This window comes from Trichoplusia ni, chromosome 2 (genome assembly GCF_003590095.1).
Source record: "Trichoplusia ni isolate ovarian cell line Hi5 chromosome 2, tn1, whole genome shotgun sequence".
Classification (NCBI taxonomy): Eukaryota; Metazoa; Arthropoda; class Insecta; order Lepidoptera; family Noctuidae; genus Trichoplusia; species Trichoplusia ni.
Genome location: NC_039479.1, coordinates 1,997,534 through 2,014,216, shown reverse-complemented (window position 1 = coordinate 2,014,216; position 16,683 = coordinate 1,997,534). Strand labels below are relative to the sequence as shown.

The 16,683-nt window shown below is 34.5% G+C and overlaps 2 protein-coding genes across 2 annotated transcripts; one reads left to right on the top strand and one right to left on the bottom strand.

Annotated features, from left to right (window-relative positions):
* The first annotated feature begins 355 nt into the window (after positions 1-355).
* Positions 356-14,279, top strand: LOC113502830 (transmembrane protein 214). The gene is made up of 10 exons (XM_026884561.1): positions 356-574; positions 1,083-1,252; positions 2,171-2,453; positions 2,980-3,168; positions 5,906-6,123; positions 7,036-7,261; positions 7,345-7,487; positions 9,119-9,242; positions 11,410-11,806; positions 12,725-14,279. The coding sequence occupies exons 1-10, from the start codon at positions 457-459 to the stop codon at positions 12,849-12,851; spliced, it is 1,995 nt and encodes a 664-aa protein (XP_026740362.1). The 5' UTR covers positions 356-456; the 3' UTR covers positions 12,852-14,279.
* Positions 14,280-14,342: 63 nt separating this feature from the next.
* On the bottom strand, positions 14,343-16,654 carry LOC113502851 (putative deoxyribonuclease TATDN1). The gene is made up of 6 exons (XM_026884583.1): positions 16,470-16,654; positions 16,101-16,280; positions 15,587-15,770; positions 15,004-15,207; positions 14,582-14,791; positions 14,343-14,485 (listed from the first exon to the last, which is right to left on the bottom strand). Exons 1-6 carry the CDS (start codon positions 16,501-16,503, stop codon positions 14,386-14,388), a joined length of 912 nt encoding a protein of 303 aa, XP_026740384.1. The 5' UTR covers positions 16,504-16,654; the 3' UTR covers positions 14,343-14,385.
* Positions 16,655-16,683: the final 29 nt, after the last annotated feature.

Here is a 16,683-nt window from a genome sequence, read left to right as displayed (position 1 = left end):
TTGAAAACCGTAATGTTTAAATGTAATTATTTATTCTAATTTGTTATAGTAAATTTTGTCTTCTATGTATTACATTAACGCACTAAATTATTGGTACAACAAATAAAAACTTTTGCAACTAGACTACCAGTGATCGAATCGGAAAATGTTTATAGTAGAAAAATTCTGCCACGTTTTGTCCGAGCTGGAGTTTATTAACCAATCGCAATGCAGATTACTTTTTTAATGTGTTCCGGTGTAAGTATACTGATATTTCGAACATGAAACACCACTTGCACTTACTAATGTTGGGCTTGAACAATTTTTAAGCATGCTAAGAATTGTACCGAAAAGTTTACGTCGCTTTTGACGTTTTTTTTTGCTATTTGTTTGGTTTTGACGTGTAACCTATTACTTTGATGCTTTCCCTTTATTTACTAAGAATTGAATAAAAATCTGTTTAGAATCTCCTTAACAATGTCGAGTGGTCAATGGGAAGTTGTTGGGAAGAATAAGAAGTCGCAGAACGGTAAAATAAAAACTAAGGAGGATGAAAAGAAAGCTGTAAAAAATGGGCCGAAACTGGAAGATATCGGTGGGTAACTTTACATTTACTTAAAAATTGCTTTGTCCAGTGATACAACTTGAAAAGCAGCTTATGAAGAAAAGTTTCTATACACTAACTACGCAAGCTTGTTAGGAATTAAATATGTTTATCGCACCATATTGAGTTATTTCGTAATATAATTTAAGAACTTTACTTAAAACCAAAATCGGTATTTTATTTATTATTAAAATATGAAAGTACATCTCTAATTAACTTTGAAGCCAAACCGAGCCTTATCTTTCATTAAAATAATTAATTCTTATCGTGAATAAAACATCAAAATGTCGTAAATAAATTAATAAAAGGAATCGACGTCATCAAAATCAGACGTTCTGTTCATTTTATACCATCGACATGAATAGAAATACTTCATTGTTGCTTTATACTTTATAACACGACTCTGGAATTATTTATAAATTTTATCACTAATTAGGAAATATTTTTTTAAATATGAATGAACTCATCATCAAAATTAAAAAATAAATGTTCTTTACAGTACCTCATTCTCAAATAAAATCTTTCTACTCTGGCATGGAGATTGATGAAGAGAGAAAACCACAGAAAGATAAGAAGAAAGATGGTGACAAGAAGAAGAAGCAAGATAAGAAGAACTCTGAGCCTCCAAAACCCAAGCCTCCCAAGACCATTGAAGGTGCCTTGGAAATTGTAAGTCTAGAACTATCAACATACCAACCAATATACCTCCTACTGCTAGGCACAGGTCTCTTTCTAAACAGAAGAGGTTTAATTATTGATCACCAGTTAACTAATTAATAACTAACTAACTAATTTTGCATCCTATGCTTCTGAGAAGTGTGTAGGAATGCCTGAATGTCTAAGGTCTTGCTCTCTAAGCCTAGTCACCCTAGGGCTAGAATTAATGGAGTAGTAAAAATTGAGCATTTAAATTCTGTTAAATTTATTTATTTATGTTGAAACGATAGAGACACCAATTACATTAACATAGACGTGAAATTTAAAATAGGAAGAAAAACATAATATTAACTAGAAAAACCAACCAGCTTAAGTATAAACATGAGAAACTTAGTTACATCAAAGAATAAACTATTAATAAACAAAACAAACGTAATATAAAATTTATAACAATAACAAGATACACATTAAACTATGCGTTCGCACAGGCTGAGACACAAACACATTATTATTTTAAAATCTTCAACAATTAGATCACAGTTCGGTTCAGCTTCCATGACGAAGTGCGACTAGTAGGTGCGATTAGTAGTCGGTGTTTTCGTCCTCGAAGATAGTTGTTAGGGACGTAAAGACGTAAAGCTCATTGTGCAGATAAACTACTCCTAATAGGAAAGGATTTAAATTACCATCTATAATCCCAATAGAAAGAATCATAATATAATCAATCAATAAAATGGTGGCTAATCATCATCATCTCGGCCTCTCCATAAGTTCTCCTACCTAATATCTCATGCAAATATACTAACTGCTGGTCGCTGCTAGTTAGAGACGAATTTATTCTGGTATTCCTTCAAAAATCATAAATCTTTCACCTTTTGCCAAAAAAATAAAATTCCGATGTTCTTATAACATTTCTATGTTCTCTTACAGTTGGATGCGGCGGAACTAGCCAATATAATAACAACGAACAAGATACGCTTCTCAAACGCGCCTCTCGTGTGGCTAAAAGAAGTCGCCGCCTTCCTAAACTCCAAGATCCAGATAGATGTAGATGACCCCACCTTTGCTTCTTACCCCTCCTTGTACCCCCTTTCCGTTGTCCCCGAAGATATTAGGAACTCTCTGTCCAGTGTACTGCAAGATGCTGGGAAAGCGAATGCGCAACTTTTCTTTGATGTTACTCTGACTGCGCTTGCCAATGATATGAGCAGAGGTATGTTCTTTATAACATAGTCACTTTACATTGTTAGCTCAACGCATATTGGACGAATCTACCGCCTAAGTGCCGAAAAGGAAGCTCACCACCAAGTCCCAAGTAGATTGTTAGCCAACTATAGGAATATTCTTTCATATTTTCTTTACTATAAGCCATGTCTGGTCCTGCAATAATATTACCTAATTTGGATTTAACTCATTGTTTTTTCCTTAAGTACCTAGGTAATTATGTATGCACATGTAAATTGAAGGGTAATAAATGTTAACGACATACAAATACAGATACAAATTGCAAAACAAGTATTCCTGCAACTGGCTTGTTAGTCTAGTGGTTAGTAGGCCTAACTCGAATACCAGAGGTAGTGGGCTCGATTCCCAAAACAAATGTTTGTAATATGAGCATGATCATTTGTTCTTTGTCTGGTTTTAATTTATCTATATTAGATAAGTACGAAGCTAGATGGCGTTGTGTGAAAGTTGTGGAGTATTATAAAAAAAAATTAATACTAGAAATTTCTTTGCAGGTCAATTTGTGAATGGACACAGAATACTGCTTCAGATATTGGCTCAAGACTACCCAGAGTTCTGCATTACGTCGGTACAGAAGAGCGCTAGCCTCCGCAACTCCTATCAAAATAGGCCGCCTATTGGCCTCTCCTTGTTGTGGGCTTTCGGCCAAGGCGGCATTAGTGATTTCGCTGTTGGTCTCAAAGGTATGTATTAATTGGTTTCAGTTAAATGTGTAGGTTTAATGCTGCTACAATGCAGATCTAAATTGTCCTCTTTTCGTTTAATTACATGGCTCATTTCTAGTGATGGTCGAGCAGTAGAAAATTACAAATTAGTTTCTTTCTCTTTCTTTACTCTTAGGCTAATGAGTAGGTAAACTTTAAAAAGTATTTAATGTAATTGGTATCTAAGAAAAACCTACATATAAAAGCTACTAGCTACCTACTAGCCTGTTTATACACGAAGTCACAGCTCTAATACCCGAAAATGTATCCAAGCAACATTACCGCCGTGATAATTCAGACTGCTAATTTAGCACAATGGCACGCGTCATTGGATACTAATGATTATGATGCGCTTGAGCATTTCCTTGTAAAGTTATTACGTTCGAATGCTCGGTTATGCTCGCAACGAATGAGCATTAAAAGTAAAATTTCGTTATACTTATCTATATATATAAAAATCAATGCCACTTTTCGTTGTAATTCCATAACTCAAGAACGGGCTCACCTATCCAAACCAAATGCTTAGGATTTGGTCGGCATATTTAGTAGATGGTTTATGTGAAGTTTGCACAAAATCGGTCGAGCGGTTCCTCATTTGTCACATTTTTTGTAATAAATGAATTCAATAGAAACTTTTTTCACAGAAACTTTTTTGAAGTTTTGTTGACAGGACAAGCACGTTGTTATGTCATTCATGCCGTCAATTCATTTTGGACGTGGTTTGATTAAATCATCCAGCTGCCCATGAGTTCTCAAAACAATTGTTAGAAATTGGTGACGGCAAAATACAAATCGACAGAACCAACGGATTGATCGCTGTACCGAACAATTTTTGTACAATTGCGCAATCGATAGATGAATTGATTGAATGTGTTTTTCCGAATATTGTTCAGAATTACAGAAATCATGATTGGTTGACAGAACGCGCCATTTTAGCACCGAAAAACATTCATGTCAATGCAATTAATTTTCAAATTCAAGCGAAACTGCCAGGCGTAGTCACGAAATATAAATCAATTGACAGTGTTATGAATCAAGATGAGGCAATGAATTATCCAATTGAATTTTTAAATTCATTGGAGCCGGCTGGTATGCCACCGCATTGCTTGAATCTGAAAGTTGGTTCTTCGATTATATTATTGCGAAATATTAATCCACCAAAACTGTGTAACGGAACCAGATTGGCAGTGAAAAAGTTATTGCCAAATTTGATTGAAGCTACGATCTTAACTGGTAAATCAAAAGGAGAAGTTGTTTTGATACCGCGTATACCTATGATTCCAAATGATATGCCTTTTGAGTTCGAACGTTTACAATATCCTGTGCGTTTATCATTTGCGATGTCCATCAACAAGGCCCAAGGTCAAACACTTCACGTTTGTGGTGTGAATTTGGAGGAACATTGTTTTTCACATGGCCAGTTATATGTTGCCTGTTCCAGAGTCGGTACCCCCAGCCGTTTGTTTATTTATGCTCAAAATGGAAAAACAAAAAATATTGTTTATCCAAATGTTTTGGATTAAGTGTGTTGTAAATAGCTAGCAATTGATTTCGATTTTAAATAAAATATTTTTTTGATTAAATAAATGAATTTGATGTTCCGATTTGTTTATTTTATTTCACTTTATACGTAGCGAAGCACGTACCGGGCCGCTAGTTTATTATATTATCAAAACTGACCCATCGTCCGCGCTCGTGCAGACGCTCGACAAAGTTTGACCAAAGAAAACTCAAACAGAATAGACATTAGGTACATACATCACAAAGGCTCGTGAAAGTTTTATAAAGTAGAAATACCTACTTCAGCAAGCGGCTTGTTGTTTTGTTATTAAAGTCTCTAGTGCATCATCAGCATAAAGCCGTCGACTATCGATGACTTGTCTCGCCCCATATACAAAGGACTGTAAACAAGTGACATCATATATTTCGTGCTCTTAAAATAGAACTTTTGTTTTATACAGATTATGAGGTAAATTATTTGCATAAGTTACATTATTTCATGTTTCAATTTTCAATAGTTATGCTATGTTGTTTCACTAACGTTTAAAAGAAAGTTAATTCGAAGTAAGAACGGTTTTTTTTTACATTAAAAGCTGTAGAAAATTACATTATAGAAACTTATTTTTACTTTAAAACGTGTGCATATTACGTGAATATTTTAACAGTGAAATACTTGTTAAGTTGGTTTTATTTTTGGGTCACTTCTCAAGATAAGATATCTTTCACAATTCGTACACGTATCAAGGTAAGAATCTTGTGAGATAACAGTTTATTCCGTAACGTTTAAGGTGCACGTTCTCTCAACATTTAAAAGGTTAAAGAAATTGGTACCTACTTGTTGTTCAATATATCTGTATTACGTCTATTATTTACTTCTTTCGATAAGATTAATAGTGTTTTAATGTTTTGTTTATATTTTTGGAAGGTTTAAAGATAAGTTTGTAATAACATTTGTTAATTATTATCACCTCTTTATCGACTACAATAACAGTGTAGCGACTAATGATTTAGGTACCTAGTATTTGATGATGTTCTCTATTTCTTTATGTATGCTAGAATCTAATTTCTATTCACTCATATTCAACATTATGTTGAATATTTAATATTTAATTGTAAAGGAAATGTTACTAAAAAAGTTAAAATGTTACTCAAACCCGTCTTATATTCTGAGTTTATAGGTTGTCGGCACTTTACATATTTTTCCCTTTTGTTACAGCTTGGCAAGAACTATTCCTTCCTATAATCGAGCTAAAGAACTATTCGAAATACGTAATAGGCTACTTGGCCAGCCTTTTAGACGAACACGCCACAATGGAAAGCACCAAAGTAACCCAGGACCAGCTGTTCGCCATGATGGACATGGTGAATAACAAGAGGAGTGCACTGCCAAAGGATCTGTCAAGTGACCTTATCAAGCAATTAATTAAATATAAGGTATGTAAACACAGACCGGGTGTTGTGGGACCGCGCCAGGCCAAGTTAATTGAGTGCTAAAGTGGCGGGTTCGATGCTTTGACTACCCTGTACGTTTTTTTTTTATTCCACTTATGTAGGGATCACAGACGACGCTACTAATACCATAAGAAACGACCACATTTTGGCGCCCTGGCCGCGCATTTGTAATACGGCCTATGGTCTTTTAAACACTTATATTCATATTGAAGACCACGGTTTCCCTCCTGTCCATGTCGATTATAGCTAAATAAAATTAGCCCAACAGCCTAACAAATGTCCCACTGCTGTTATAGGCCTTTTCCCCGGGAAGATTTAAGGATTGTCCGTCACGCTAACTTTTGGAAAAAAAAAAAACCGCAAGATGTCTTTGAATTATTAGGAAAGTACATAGAATTTTGAAAAAGTCGCACTGGGTCTTTGTCTCCGTTATAATTGGACCTGCACCTCGTTCGTACAAATCCGTGCAGAAAACCGCAACGCGTCTACTGCAGTGGTTAAAGTTGCTTACGTACTCGAAAAACCAGAGTATCAGCGAATCCGAATTTATCAATATTGGTCTAGCTATTTGTGCACGCAGAGGTAACAAACATGCACACACAACTTTTCCATTTATAAAACTGTTGTGATTGTTGTGATAAGTCATACTGTGCTATATTTGTTTAGTCCAAATAATTATATTAAAGCAAATTTCTCTCTGTTTAAGAGAAAGAATGCAATAAATACTTTTTTCTATTCACCTCTATCAAAGTAGTACAAATGAAGTATTTTTATTGTTTCCTCAAATAGAAACCCAAATTTCAACATACAAATATTATAAACTCTTTATTGAATTTGTATATTTAAATTAATCAACAAAATTAGCAGATTAATTTACAGCACAATTTGTTTCAGGATATATTTTTCACTAAAAGCAATAATAAGCTCCAAGTGACCTTCAATCAACTTATGAAAAAGTTGCCCAACCAGTACCTGAGTGGTGCTACGTTGGACCCCTATCATAAGGTTCTGGTGGACTGCCTAGTGGACTGTCTTGTGAAGGACCCCTCCTGTAATGCTACTTGGCAACAGCTCTTCTATAAGTGCAGTAAGCAGTCCGCCACCCTACTAGATTATATTGGTAAGTTAATAACTGAACTCTTTCGAAAATCTTCAATAATTTGAGCCCATCAAAAAAACTAAACTATCCTATTTGTCCTTTAGATACTAACTGGGAAGAAGTCAGTCCAAAATTGAAACACAAGTCGTTGAAAGCGTCAGTATTGCAGTACAAAGAAGTATGTGGCGAAGCTTTGAAAGGCAAGAAGAAGGATGAAAACGTTGTAAGAATTAACAAGATATGCCAGGTAAGCTGATATAGTCATATCTATTTTTTATACTTCATCCCAGCTAAAGAATTTCAAATCCTTAATAAGTTAAACCTTTCACCTGAAAAAGCTTCTCAAACATTCGATTCACACTCACAAAGTAAAATAACGTAAGTTTACCTTAAAGGCGGTGAGAATAATAATAAGGTCTCATTACAAAATAACATAATTAAAAAAAATACTTATGAATATACTCCGCCATAACTCATGATAAATCATGGTCATAGGCAGTAAATTTGAAATCGACTAAGAAATAACCGTAACTCAGTTATTTTGTAGTCTGTGGGGTCAAATGTCACGTCCCTTACGTTCTGAATGTTACCAGTACATTCTTCCATTTCCGAGGTTCATAATTTCTGTTATCCTGTAGTTAATGTTGACGACTTGTGTTAAAGTTTTTTTATTCATCTTATATACTCTTTCATTTTAGGCATTATTCATCAAAAAAAGAAACTGCATAATACCTTAAAAACATTTTGAAAACCATTTTTATTTAGGAAATATTTTGAATTTTATTTTGGTCACACTCAATTAGTTTGGCATCTATCAGTAGAAAAAAAAACTAGTTTCGAGGGCGACATATTTTTTCATTAGCAAATCTATTTTAATTTCAAAGCTTATTCGTCGCTTGTTGAAGGTAAATATATGGTGTATTAATAAGTGATATGTGTTTGATGATTTTATTTTATAAAATGTATGTAGAAACGTCCGCGTAATTTTAAGAATTATTTGCGCGATATTCGTGCGCACATCGTGAATCAATTCAAAGAATCGCGCAGTAAGATTGTGAATGGGACTCGAAAAACTACTTTTAGCGTTGTGTAGTGTGAACGAGCGTAGTGTTAACAGTAAATGTTGATGTGTAACATCCGTTAGGCTCTCCGCGGGAGGCATTTAACACGCAAGCTGTTGTCGTTGTTTGTATTTAGAATCCAGGTAAAATCAACATCGTTTACGTGCATTTTTTCAGTGCAAGTTATTGTGAATCACATCACCACTAGTTGCTTCTTATTGGAATAAAAGTGTAGTTTTTTAGTGTCGTGTGATTCGAATTAACCTTATTAAATTTAGGGGTCATGATCAAGTTCAAGATTGTGTTTACGTGCACAGATTAATTGTATCTTTTTAGTCATTTAAATCTGTTGAGCCATAAGTAAAAATAAAATTGTCGTGTTGAGGAAAGTATCTACAACCTATTTTAAATTCTTTTTTGGAAGTGTGGTGCTGGAGTCACCTGAAGAAAATATTTGTAAATATTGCATTCAGCAAGCCTCACTCAAGTCAATTTTCGCTGATAAATTTGACGATTAACACTTGGCTTCTTAACATTTGGTTAGAGGGTCATTTTAGGGTGGTTTAATCAAATCACACACATGATATTTTGAATTTTCTAAATAAAATGCTAACATATTTGTTTGTATAGTATAACTTGTAGCTTGTAGAGTTTTCTATTTAACAAAAAAAAATACAGAATGTGGATTACTAGACTTACAAAAAGTCAAAGAAAATTGAAGGAGAACTCAAAATGCTTAAGGAGCAGATGTACTTTTAAACCATTTTAAAAACTTAACTAACAACCACTAAAACTTCCAATATATGTCTTTATACAGGATATTCTAGACAGAATGACAAGTACTAGAAGGTTCCCTTGGATCTGGGCCAGCTTCTTCCTTTTCGTTGGCATAGCTGGGCTGGTGGCTTACGATGTCTCAAGAGCGGGTGGTAATTTCCCAAGTAAGTACTTTAACATTTTTATAATTTTACAGATACTAGCAATACATACCTTGTCTGTATTATTATGGTAATTTAGATATGAAAACATAATGTAGAATACATATTATGTCACTCAATATAATTGCTCCTCAAATTGTCATTTGGTGCGGCAATGGCACACCCATGTTAACTTTGTTAAGTTAGTCTTAGATCATTATTGGTGATTCAAATGTGTAGTTGAGTATAAGTTTTTACTGATTTTATTTTTCTCAAATCTTTTATATCCCACTACTTGTGTGGGAGACAACAATTATTTTTTCTTTAAATTGATGGTCTATTCCGGAGAGATATCTCCGTTGGTTTAAAACAACTCAATAATCTCATTTTTCTTCACAATTGCTTGGTTTTCTTGATGAAGTATTAGTTTACTAGTACTACTATTAAAAACTTATTATACTGTCCACATTTCATAATAAATGTTAAACCATAGTAATACAGAACTCAAAAAATAAGTACAGTTAAGTAATAATGTGCTAAGAATTTAGGTCAAATTTAATAGGCACTTACATAATTCTTAAAGAATCTGCAGATGTAATATAGAAAAGCCAGTTTCTACAGATTCCTATAGTATATTATGCAATTGTAATCTTATAATGTGTTAACCAGAAATAGTAGGTCACTACTGCTATTAAAACATCTGAAATAAATACGATTTTCTTTTTCCTTAATCCGAAACGATTTTATTGCAAGGATAGGAAAAATTCAGCATAATAATTTACGATCACAACCTTCAGTCTATGAGGAAAACCAATGATCAAATGTTAACTATAAATACCACTTGTTGAAAGAAACGTCGTGTGGATAAAATTAATAGATAAATTGCACTTTACAAGCAACCATGGTGTGACGGTATAGTAATGACTGTTAATGCTTTCCAAGATAAGGGAATGTTTTTAAATGTTACATTGTTTGTGTTCGATAACGATAAATGTAACCTCTGGCCTGCGTTGCATAAAGACTACGTCTAGGAATCTTATATATAAAGTTCTCGTGTCACTATGTTAGTTACCATGCTCCTTTAAAACGACTTGATTAACTTGTCACAGAATCGGCTATTATATATTTTTCGTACACCTTATTATTAAGTTGTCTACCCCAATTTTTTTTTTTTGGATACAATGTAATGTTCTTCCGATTTAAAAATTCTCTACAAATAATTTATGTGGCAAAACAACGTTTGCCGGGTTAGCTAGTATTTAACAGTTGTTAAAACCGGTTGTTAGTACAATAAACTCTTGAATGACCTTCAGGTTTGCAAAACCATTTAACAGTTTGATGTGCTATTTATCGAGCGGTTCCGTAATTAGTATGCTGTAGAAACCTTTGTTTCCATGTCTCTCCTGCCTCCAAGGATGTAGAGGATGGGTCACAGTTTGGAAATAACGGAAAGAATCTCAAGTTTTAAACTAAACAAAGCAATCGATACTGATCAGGTTTTTTGTCTTCCATGGAAAAATATATTATTAAATTCTTTTTTTTATTTAATCATCTTGGTATTAAACATGGAACCCCAAAATATGATACACATACGAAAAATGTTCGTTAAAACCGGTTGGTTCATAATAATATAGTTAGGCATAAGTTACGTCATCACATCACTTGTATAAAACGGCTTCAAACGTGAAAAGTATAAAATATTAATGAAAAAATATAAAAGTAATCGATAATATAACAAATAATAAAAGGTCGAGTTTCTTGTAAAAGTAACAACTGCGCAGACGCCTATTCTATAATAGAAAATGAATACTCGAATGTTCTCACTTTACTTTGCAACTATATTGCCATAAAATTGTTTTGCATTATTACCGTGTTTTCACATGATTGCCTCCGCAACTTCGGTCCGAGGAGCTTTAAAATTAAAAGTTGTATTTTATGTACGCCGTTTTCTAGGCATTGTTAAAAACTTATAATAATTACCAGGTGCATGGTTACAAAATATGGTTCCTATAGAGAACTAGAAATTCCATAATCTTATTCCTTCGCGCTTCATATAAGTTCCCGGCGCATGGAAATTAAAGACATACAAAGCATTTACGAAGTCGCATGAAAAGCAATTCAAATCCAAAACTAAAACTGGTCCTAATTAAATTACTGGCTCAACATTAATTTTAAACTATTTCTTTCTCAGAAAGCACAACAGGGCGTTTGTTGAACGACCTTGGCGTGTTAGAGCATAGTCAGCGCGCATGGCAGAAGACCCTGTCGACGTCAGCGCGCGGCTACCTCTGGCTGGAGACCAACGCGCCCGTGTACTACACACTAACTGTCGACGTCTGTAAGCCCTACGTCCAACTGTCGAAAGACTTCGCCATTTTAGCTGTGAAGAAAGCCGGCATCTTATACGACAATACTAAAGAATACGTGACCGAGAAAACCCCAGTAGTTTTAGCCACGATAGAGCAGTACGCGCCGGGCCTCGTGGGTAACGTCCAGAGTTACACCGCCACCGGTTGGGAAACCGTCAAGAAGTATTCCAGTGATTACTACCAGCTGACCGCTGAATACTTGAAGACCAAAGTGTTCATGTAAGTTGACCTGGACTAAATAAATAGCCCATTCTATTCTTAACATCTCAATATTTTTTCGTCCATTTTCTTACATGGAAATTTGTCTGATAAAAACATACAGGAAAGCCGAGTTTTTTTGTCATACACGGAAACTTCTAGGACAAAATGTGTACTCGATTTTTATATTATTTAAGAGTAGTAAATTTTCTATAATTTTCATTAAATTCAAAATTTCACCATTACTGGGGAACCAAAGTATTTCACTGTAAGCAATTAGAGGGTAAAATTGTTAGTAGATAAACAAGTACTAAAGAGAATGTAACTAATCGTAATTAGTGACATGTGTGATGATTAACACTATCTTATCTTTGATGAGTCAAGTGTCAGTGTTTTATACACTGACCATAGTACAACTAATACATGGAATAAAGGTAAAGTTGACGCAGTGACTGCCTTGTGGTTTGACCGTTGGATAGCTAAGTCAAAAGGTCGTAAGTTCGACACGAACTCCCTAGGGAGCTGGCGTCCATGCGGTTTTCAGTATCATAGCAAAGAAAAAGCGTCGAAATCTGAGAAGCACCAATGTATAGCTATATGTTTAAGAATATCTATTATGGTTATATATGTATGATGTATGTTACGCTTTCACGGTTAAGCAACGTAACTAATTATGATAGAATTTGTATCGGTAGAACTATATCCACCATCGAAAATCTAGCCTGCTTCCAGCCCTTTCAAAATTTACAAGTAACCTAAACCAAGTACAAGCCGTTATGGAGCTGATGGTATATTTTTCCCTGGCGGAGTCGCGCTCCGGAATTTCAAACGATGGCTTTGGTGTAAGCCTCAAAACACGGGGCGTTTTCAGACTGTGAGAGCCTGGTATATCCCCACGCCACGCCGAGAGTTTCTTTAACTTTTGTATTATATTTTCAGAGGCGACTGGGCGCCAGAAATCCTGCAGAACAAGACTGAAAGTGCACTGAACGTGACCCGGTTCCACGTGTCCTCGTATTTCCATTGGTTCCGGGAACAGGTGCACCTCTACTCCAAGATACCTTGAACTGTGGACACCATCCGTAGTGATAACTGTGCTTCACAGCCAGAGGACTGCGTTTATAGTGTTACTTTGTGTTTGTTCTCATCATCTTAGTGTGGCAGTTGTCAAAAACCTAGTGCTATCTTACCATGTGTTCATAGGCATACTTACTTGTCTTAAATTCAGGTATGGGCATTACACTTCGTCGACCCAAGTGTTTCGAAATTTATATTGTCACAAAGAAGTTCTGTAATTTTAGTTAAACTACTCTGTCTTTTGTTTTTAATACCAACAAAACAAAAAAGCAAGTACTTCATTGACTATTCGTTCCTATTTAATTTTAGAGCTGGACTTTGCACAAAACGAACACAGTCCTCTGCGTGAATGTGTCTTATCAAACCTCTTTTAAACATTTCTGTTTCATTTATATAAAAAAAAATCAAATCGAGTACAATACGCATCTATTGACTGTAACAACGAACGAAATTATTTAACGCTAAGCAACAAACTATTCTTGGCACACATCAGCACGTAAATTTATCTAAATAAATGTGTCTTCTACTTTTATTTACGATAATTAAACATCTAGCATTATGCAATATTTCTGGTGCCAACACCAGGCAATAGTATTTATTCACATTCCTTAAATAACTTAATAGAATTGTGTGCCAATAATAGTTTAATTCACCCTATTTATTTGAAATTTTCTAATCCACTAATTTATTAGGTCAATGCAATAATTAAATCATATCATCGAAGAATATATTTTTACAAAAGATTTATCCATGACATCGTCTACGAAATTTAAGTGTTTATTTAAATTAAAATCTAGTATTTGAATACATTCCGAATGATGCATTTAAATACCTAACAGACTGTTATCATTTCTCATGGTTCACGTAGTTACCTCTAATTATCATCCAAATAACTTCATTGTTCGTTATATTGAATCTTTTAACATATGATATAATAGAGGTATAAGCTTTTTGTAGTATATTTATTTTGTGTTGAGAGATCGTGTTTTTAAGATGTTTTAGTGGAAAATGAGAGGAACAACAACAAATTATGTAGTAGCCTGTCGAATTCCCGACAATTGCCGCCGGATTCCTAAAACCCAATGAAAGTAATTTTAACTTGAGATTACAAATAAATTGCAGTCTTTATTTCATCTGCTGCATAGAAGTTTCCAGTCCTAATGATCGCTTATATCCTAATGCTTTCCAATTATTTTAAAGCAATAATCATGCATTTGCTATGTTCAGTGGCAACTTCGGTTATAACATGTATCAACGTCTATAAATTAGACAAAATAACTATTTTTAAAAGGAATAAAATAATGAACTGTCTGGTAGACAAAATTTTATTGAAATATTCGTTCCTCTGAGTAAGATGATTAATGTTGTGTTGTACGGAATAATTGTAAGAAATCACAATTAAATATTGTTAGTGATTTATAACGACTTTTATTTGTCACCTTTTTACTGTTATGATCATTCATAAGAAAAATAACAAGTAATTAAATAGAAGTGTTTTAATTTTATTTAATATGACTTAAACATTATTTATTAAAGAATAACCTGGTAGTATTTTCATAAATAGCTGCTGCTAATTCTTCTATATTTTCATTACGAATTGCTGCTAAAATCTCTAGAACTTTTCTGAAAGAAGAAACCAAACAAATCACTTTAGTAATGTACCTGCCAACAAATTAAAGATAATTATAAAGTTATAACTTTCTTGTGTTTTAAACTTACACGATGTTCGCGGGCTCGTTCCTGTTTTTCACTTGAGTCGCCGACGCCGCAGAATACTTTTCTTTCTTCACAGCTGGGTACTTGGTTACCACGTGCCGGTATCCAGGGTGTGTTGGCTTCACCTCGCACCACGGACAATCCGTCTCAATCATGAGTCTATCCGTGGGTATTAGAGATGCTACCTTCAAATTCTCTTCTGTTCTCAACGAACTGTAAGCGAGAGATAATAAGGGGGTTAATTTGTTGAATCATTTCAATACAAGGAAAAACTGACGCACTGACGTACTCTACTACTTTGAAGTTTTAGATGTAATGATATGAACGTGTGACGATGTCCTGCACAGCAGGCTATGGCCGCAACACGGGCAGGACATTATTATAAGTACCTAACTAAAACTAAACTACGTAGGTACTCAACTGACCATCCATTAATACCTATGTACATTCCTAAGTTGAGTATCTTGTGAAGAGCATCCTCAGTGCCGTCGAAGGAGTGGACGACGCCGCCTACGACCGACTCGCGATTCCTCTCCAGAATGGTGACCAGGTCGTCAGCAGCCGCGCGGCAATGTAGAAACAGCGGGAGGTTGAACTCACGACTCAATTGCAATTGATATTCAAAATACCTGAAAAATATTTGTATGATTAGTGAGGCTAGGTATCTTTTGTGCTTGATTTATACGTTTGTGAAACCCCCCGCTACACAAGGATTAAATTCATTAAAGCGGGAGTCGTTTTAAAAAAAATACGCACTATGGAGGATGAGAATCTCACTAGTGACTGACTGAATTGGAGAACCTTATTATGTTATTGAGAGAAGGAAGAAATCAATGTAAAAAGATCGGAAAAATGCGATCTGTATCTGACCAGGTGAAATGACCTGACAAGATGAGCACAAGGCATATTATAATATACCTGAGTAAGCCATTAGTTATAATATGAACTAAAGATAGTGTGCTACAGGCATTAAAATTTACAATACAAGAATAATAACTGAATAATTACTTGAGCTGCACATCCTTCTCACAGAAGTTAAGTCGGTCATAGTCTAGGCCGCATTCTCCAACAGCAACAACTTTTTCTTTATTTTCTTTGATGAGATCCTTTAGGCTATTCAGATAAGTCTCTGGATCAGGTATAAAATCTGTACATCTTGTTGGATGGCATCCAACTGTTGCGAAGAGTCGGGCTGTAAAAATATAGAAATAAAAACAACAACAGCTTAAATTATGAAGAAATCAGTAGGCCTATACGGTAACACTTTTTTTTGTGTATATTCCTAGTTTGAAAAAGGTGTTTATGAAAAGGAATATTTCTCACATCACTCCTTGCTTTGATTAAACTTCAAATCTTGGGACTAGCTACAAAAGGTATGGCCTCCAAGAGCTGGAAAGATTATTTTTACATAATTTTTCTACTGACAATTATTCCTATGACTATTTTAGTAGACGAATTCAAGCAATACTTATACTTAAATTTTGATAAAACTTCCCTAACAGAAATAAAAATTAAAACTTACAATCGGACTGTGCCATCTCTATAGCTTTCTTGCTGTCCGTCAAGGAGCCACCAGTTATTATCATTTTGTCGAGGCCGGCGGTCCAGCTCCGAGTGAGTACGGTGTCAAGATCAGGCTCATGTTTCTTGGAGCCATGATATATACCCTGGTACATTTCATCTGTGAGGTTAGCTCCTATATCTAAAATTTTTAAGTCAGATATTAGTGCCTTCCAGAGGCAGAGGTATAGAACAATTAATAAGGTCTTCTAAGATTCTTGAGAATGTGAACGCAAAACGTATTAAAACTTTTATTTCGTAGCTATCATAGCCTTTATTCCTGGGTAATTTATGAATTAACTCGAAAATACTTCCATAAACAGGTACTTACCTATATATTTCCTTAGTGAAACCATTCTTTTCATGGAATATAAATCTTACAAATAAGGTCTTATAAGAAAATAGAGCGTGCAATAATAACTGCTTGCTGTTTATTTACAATATTTACACAAATTTATTTTGAGGTTAGTTTCTTGAAGTCTTTCATTTGACACCTCCTTGTCACAGATTTTAAATAAATACCACAGCAAATAAATACTTACTTT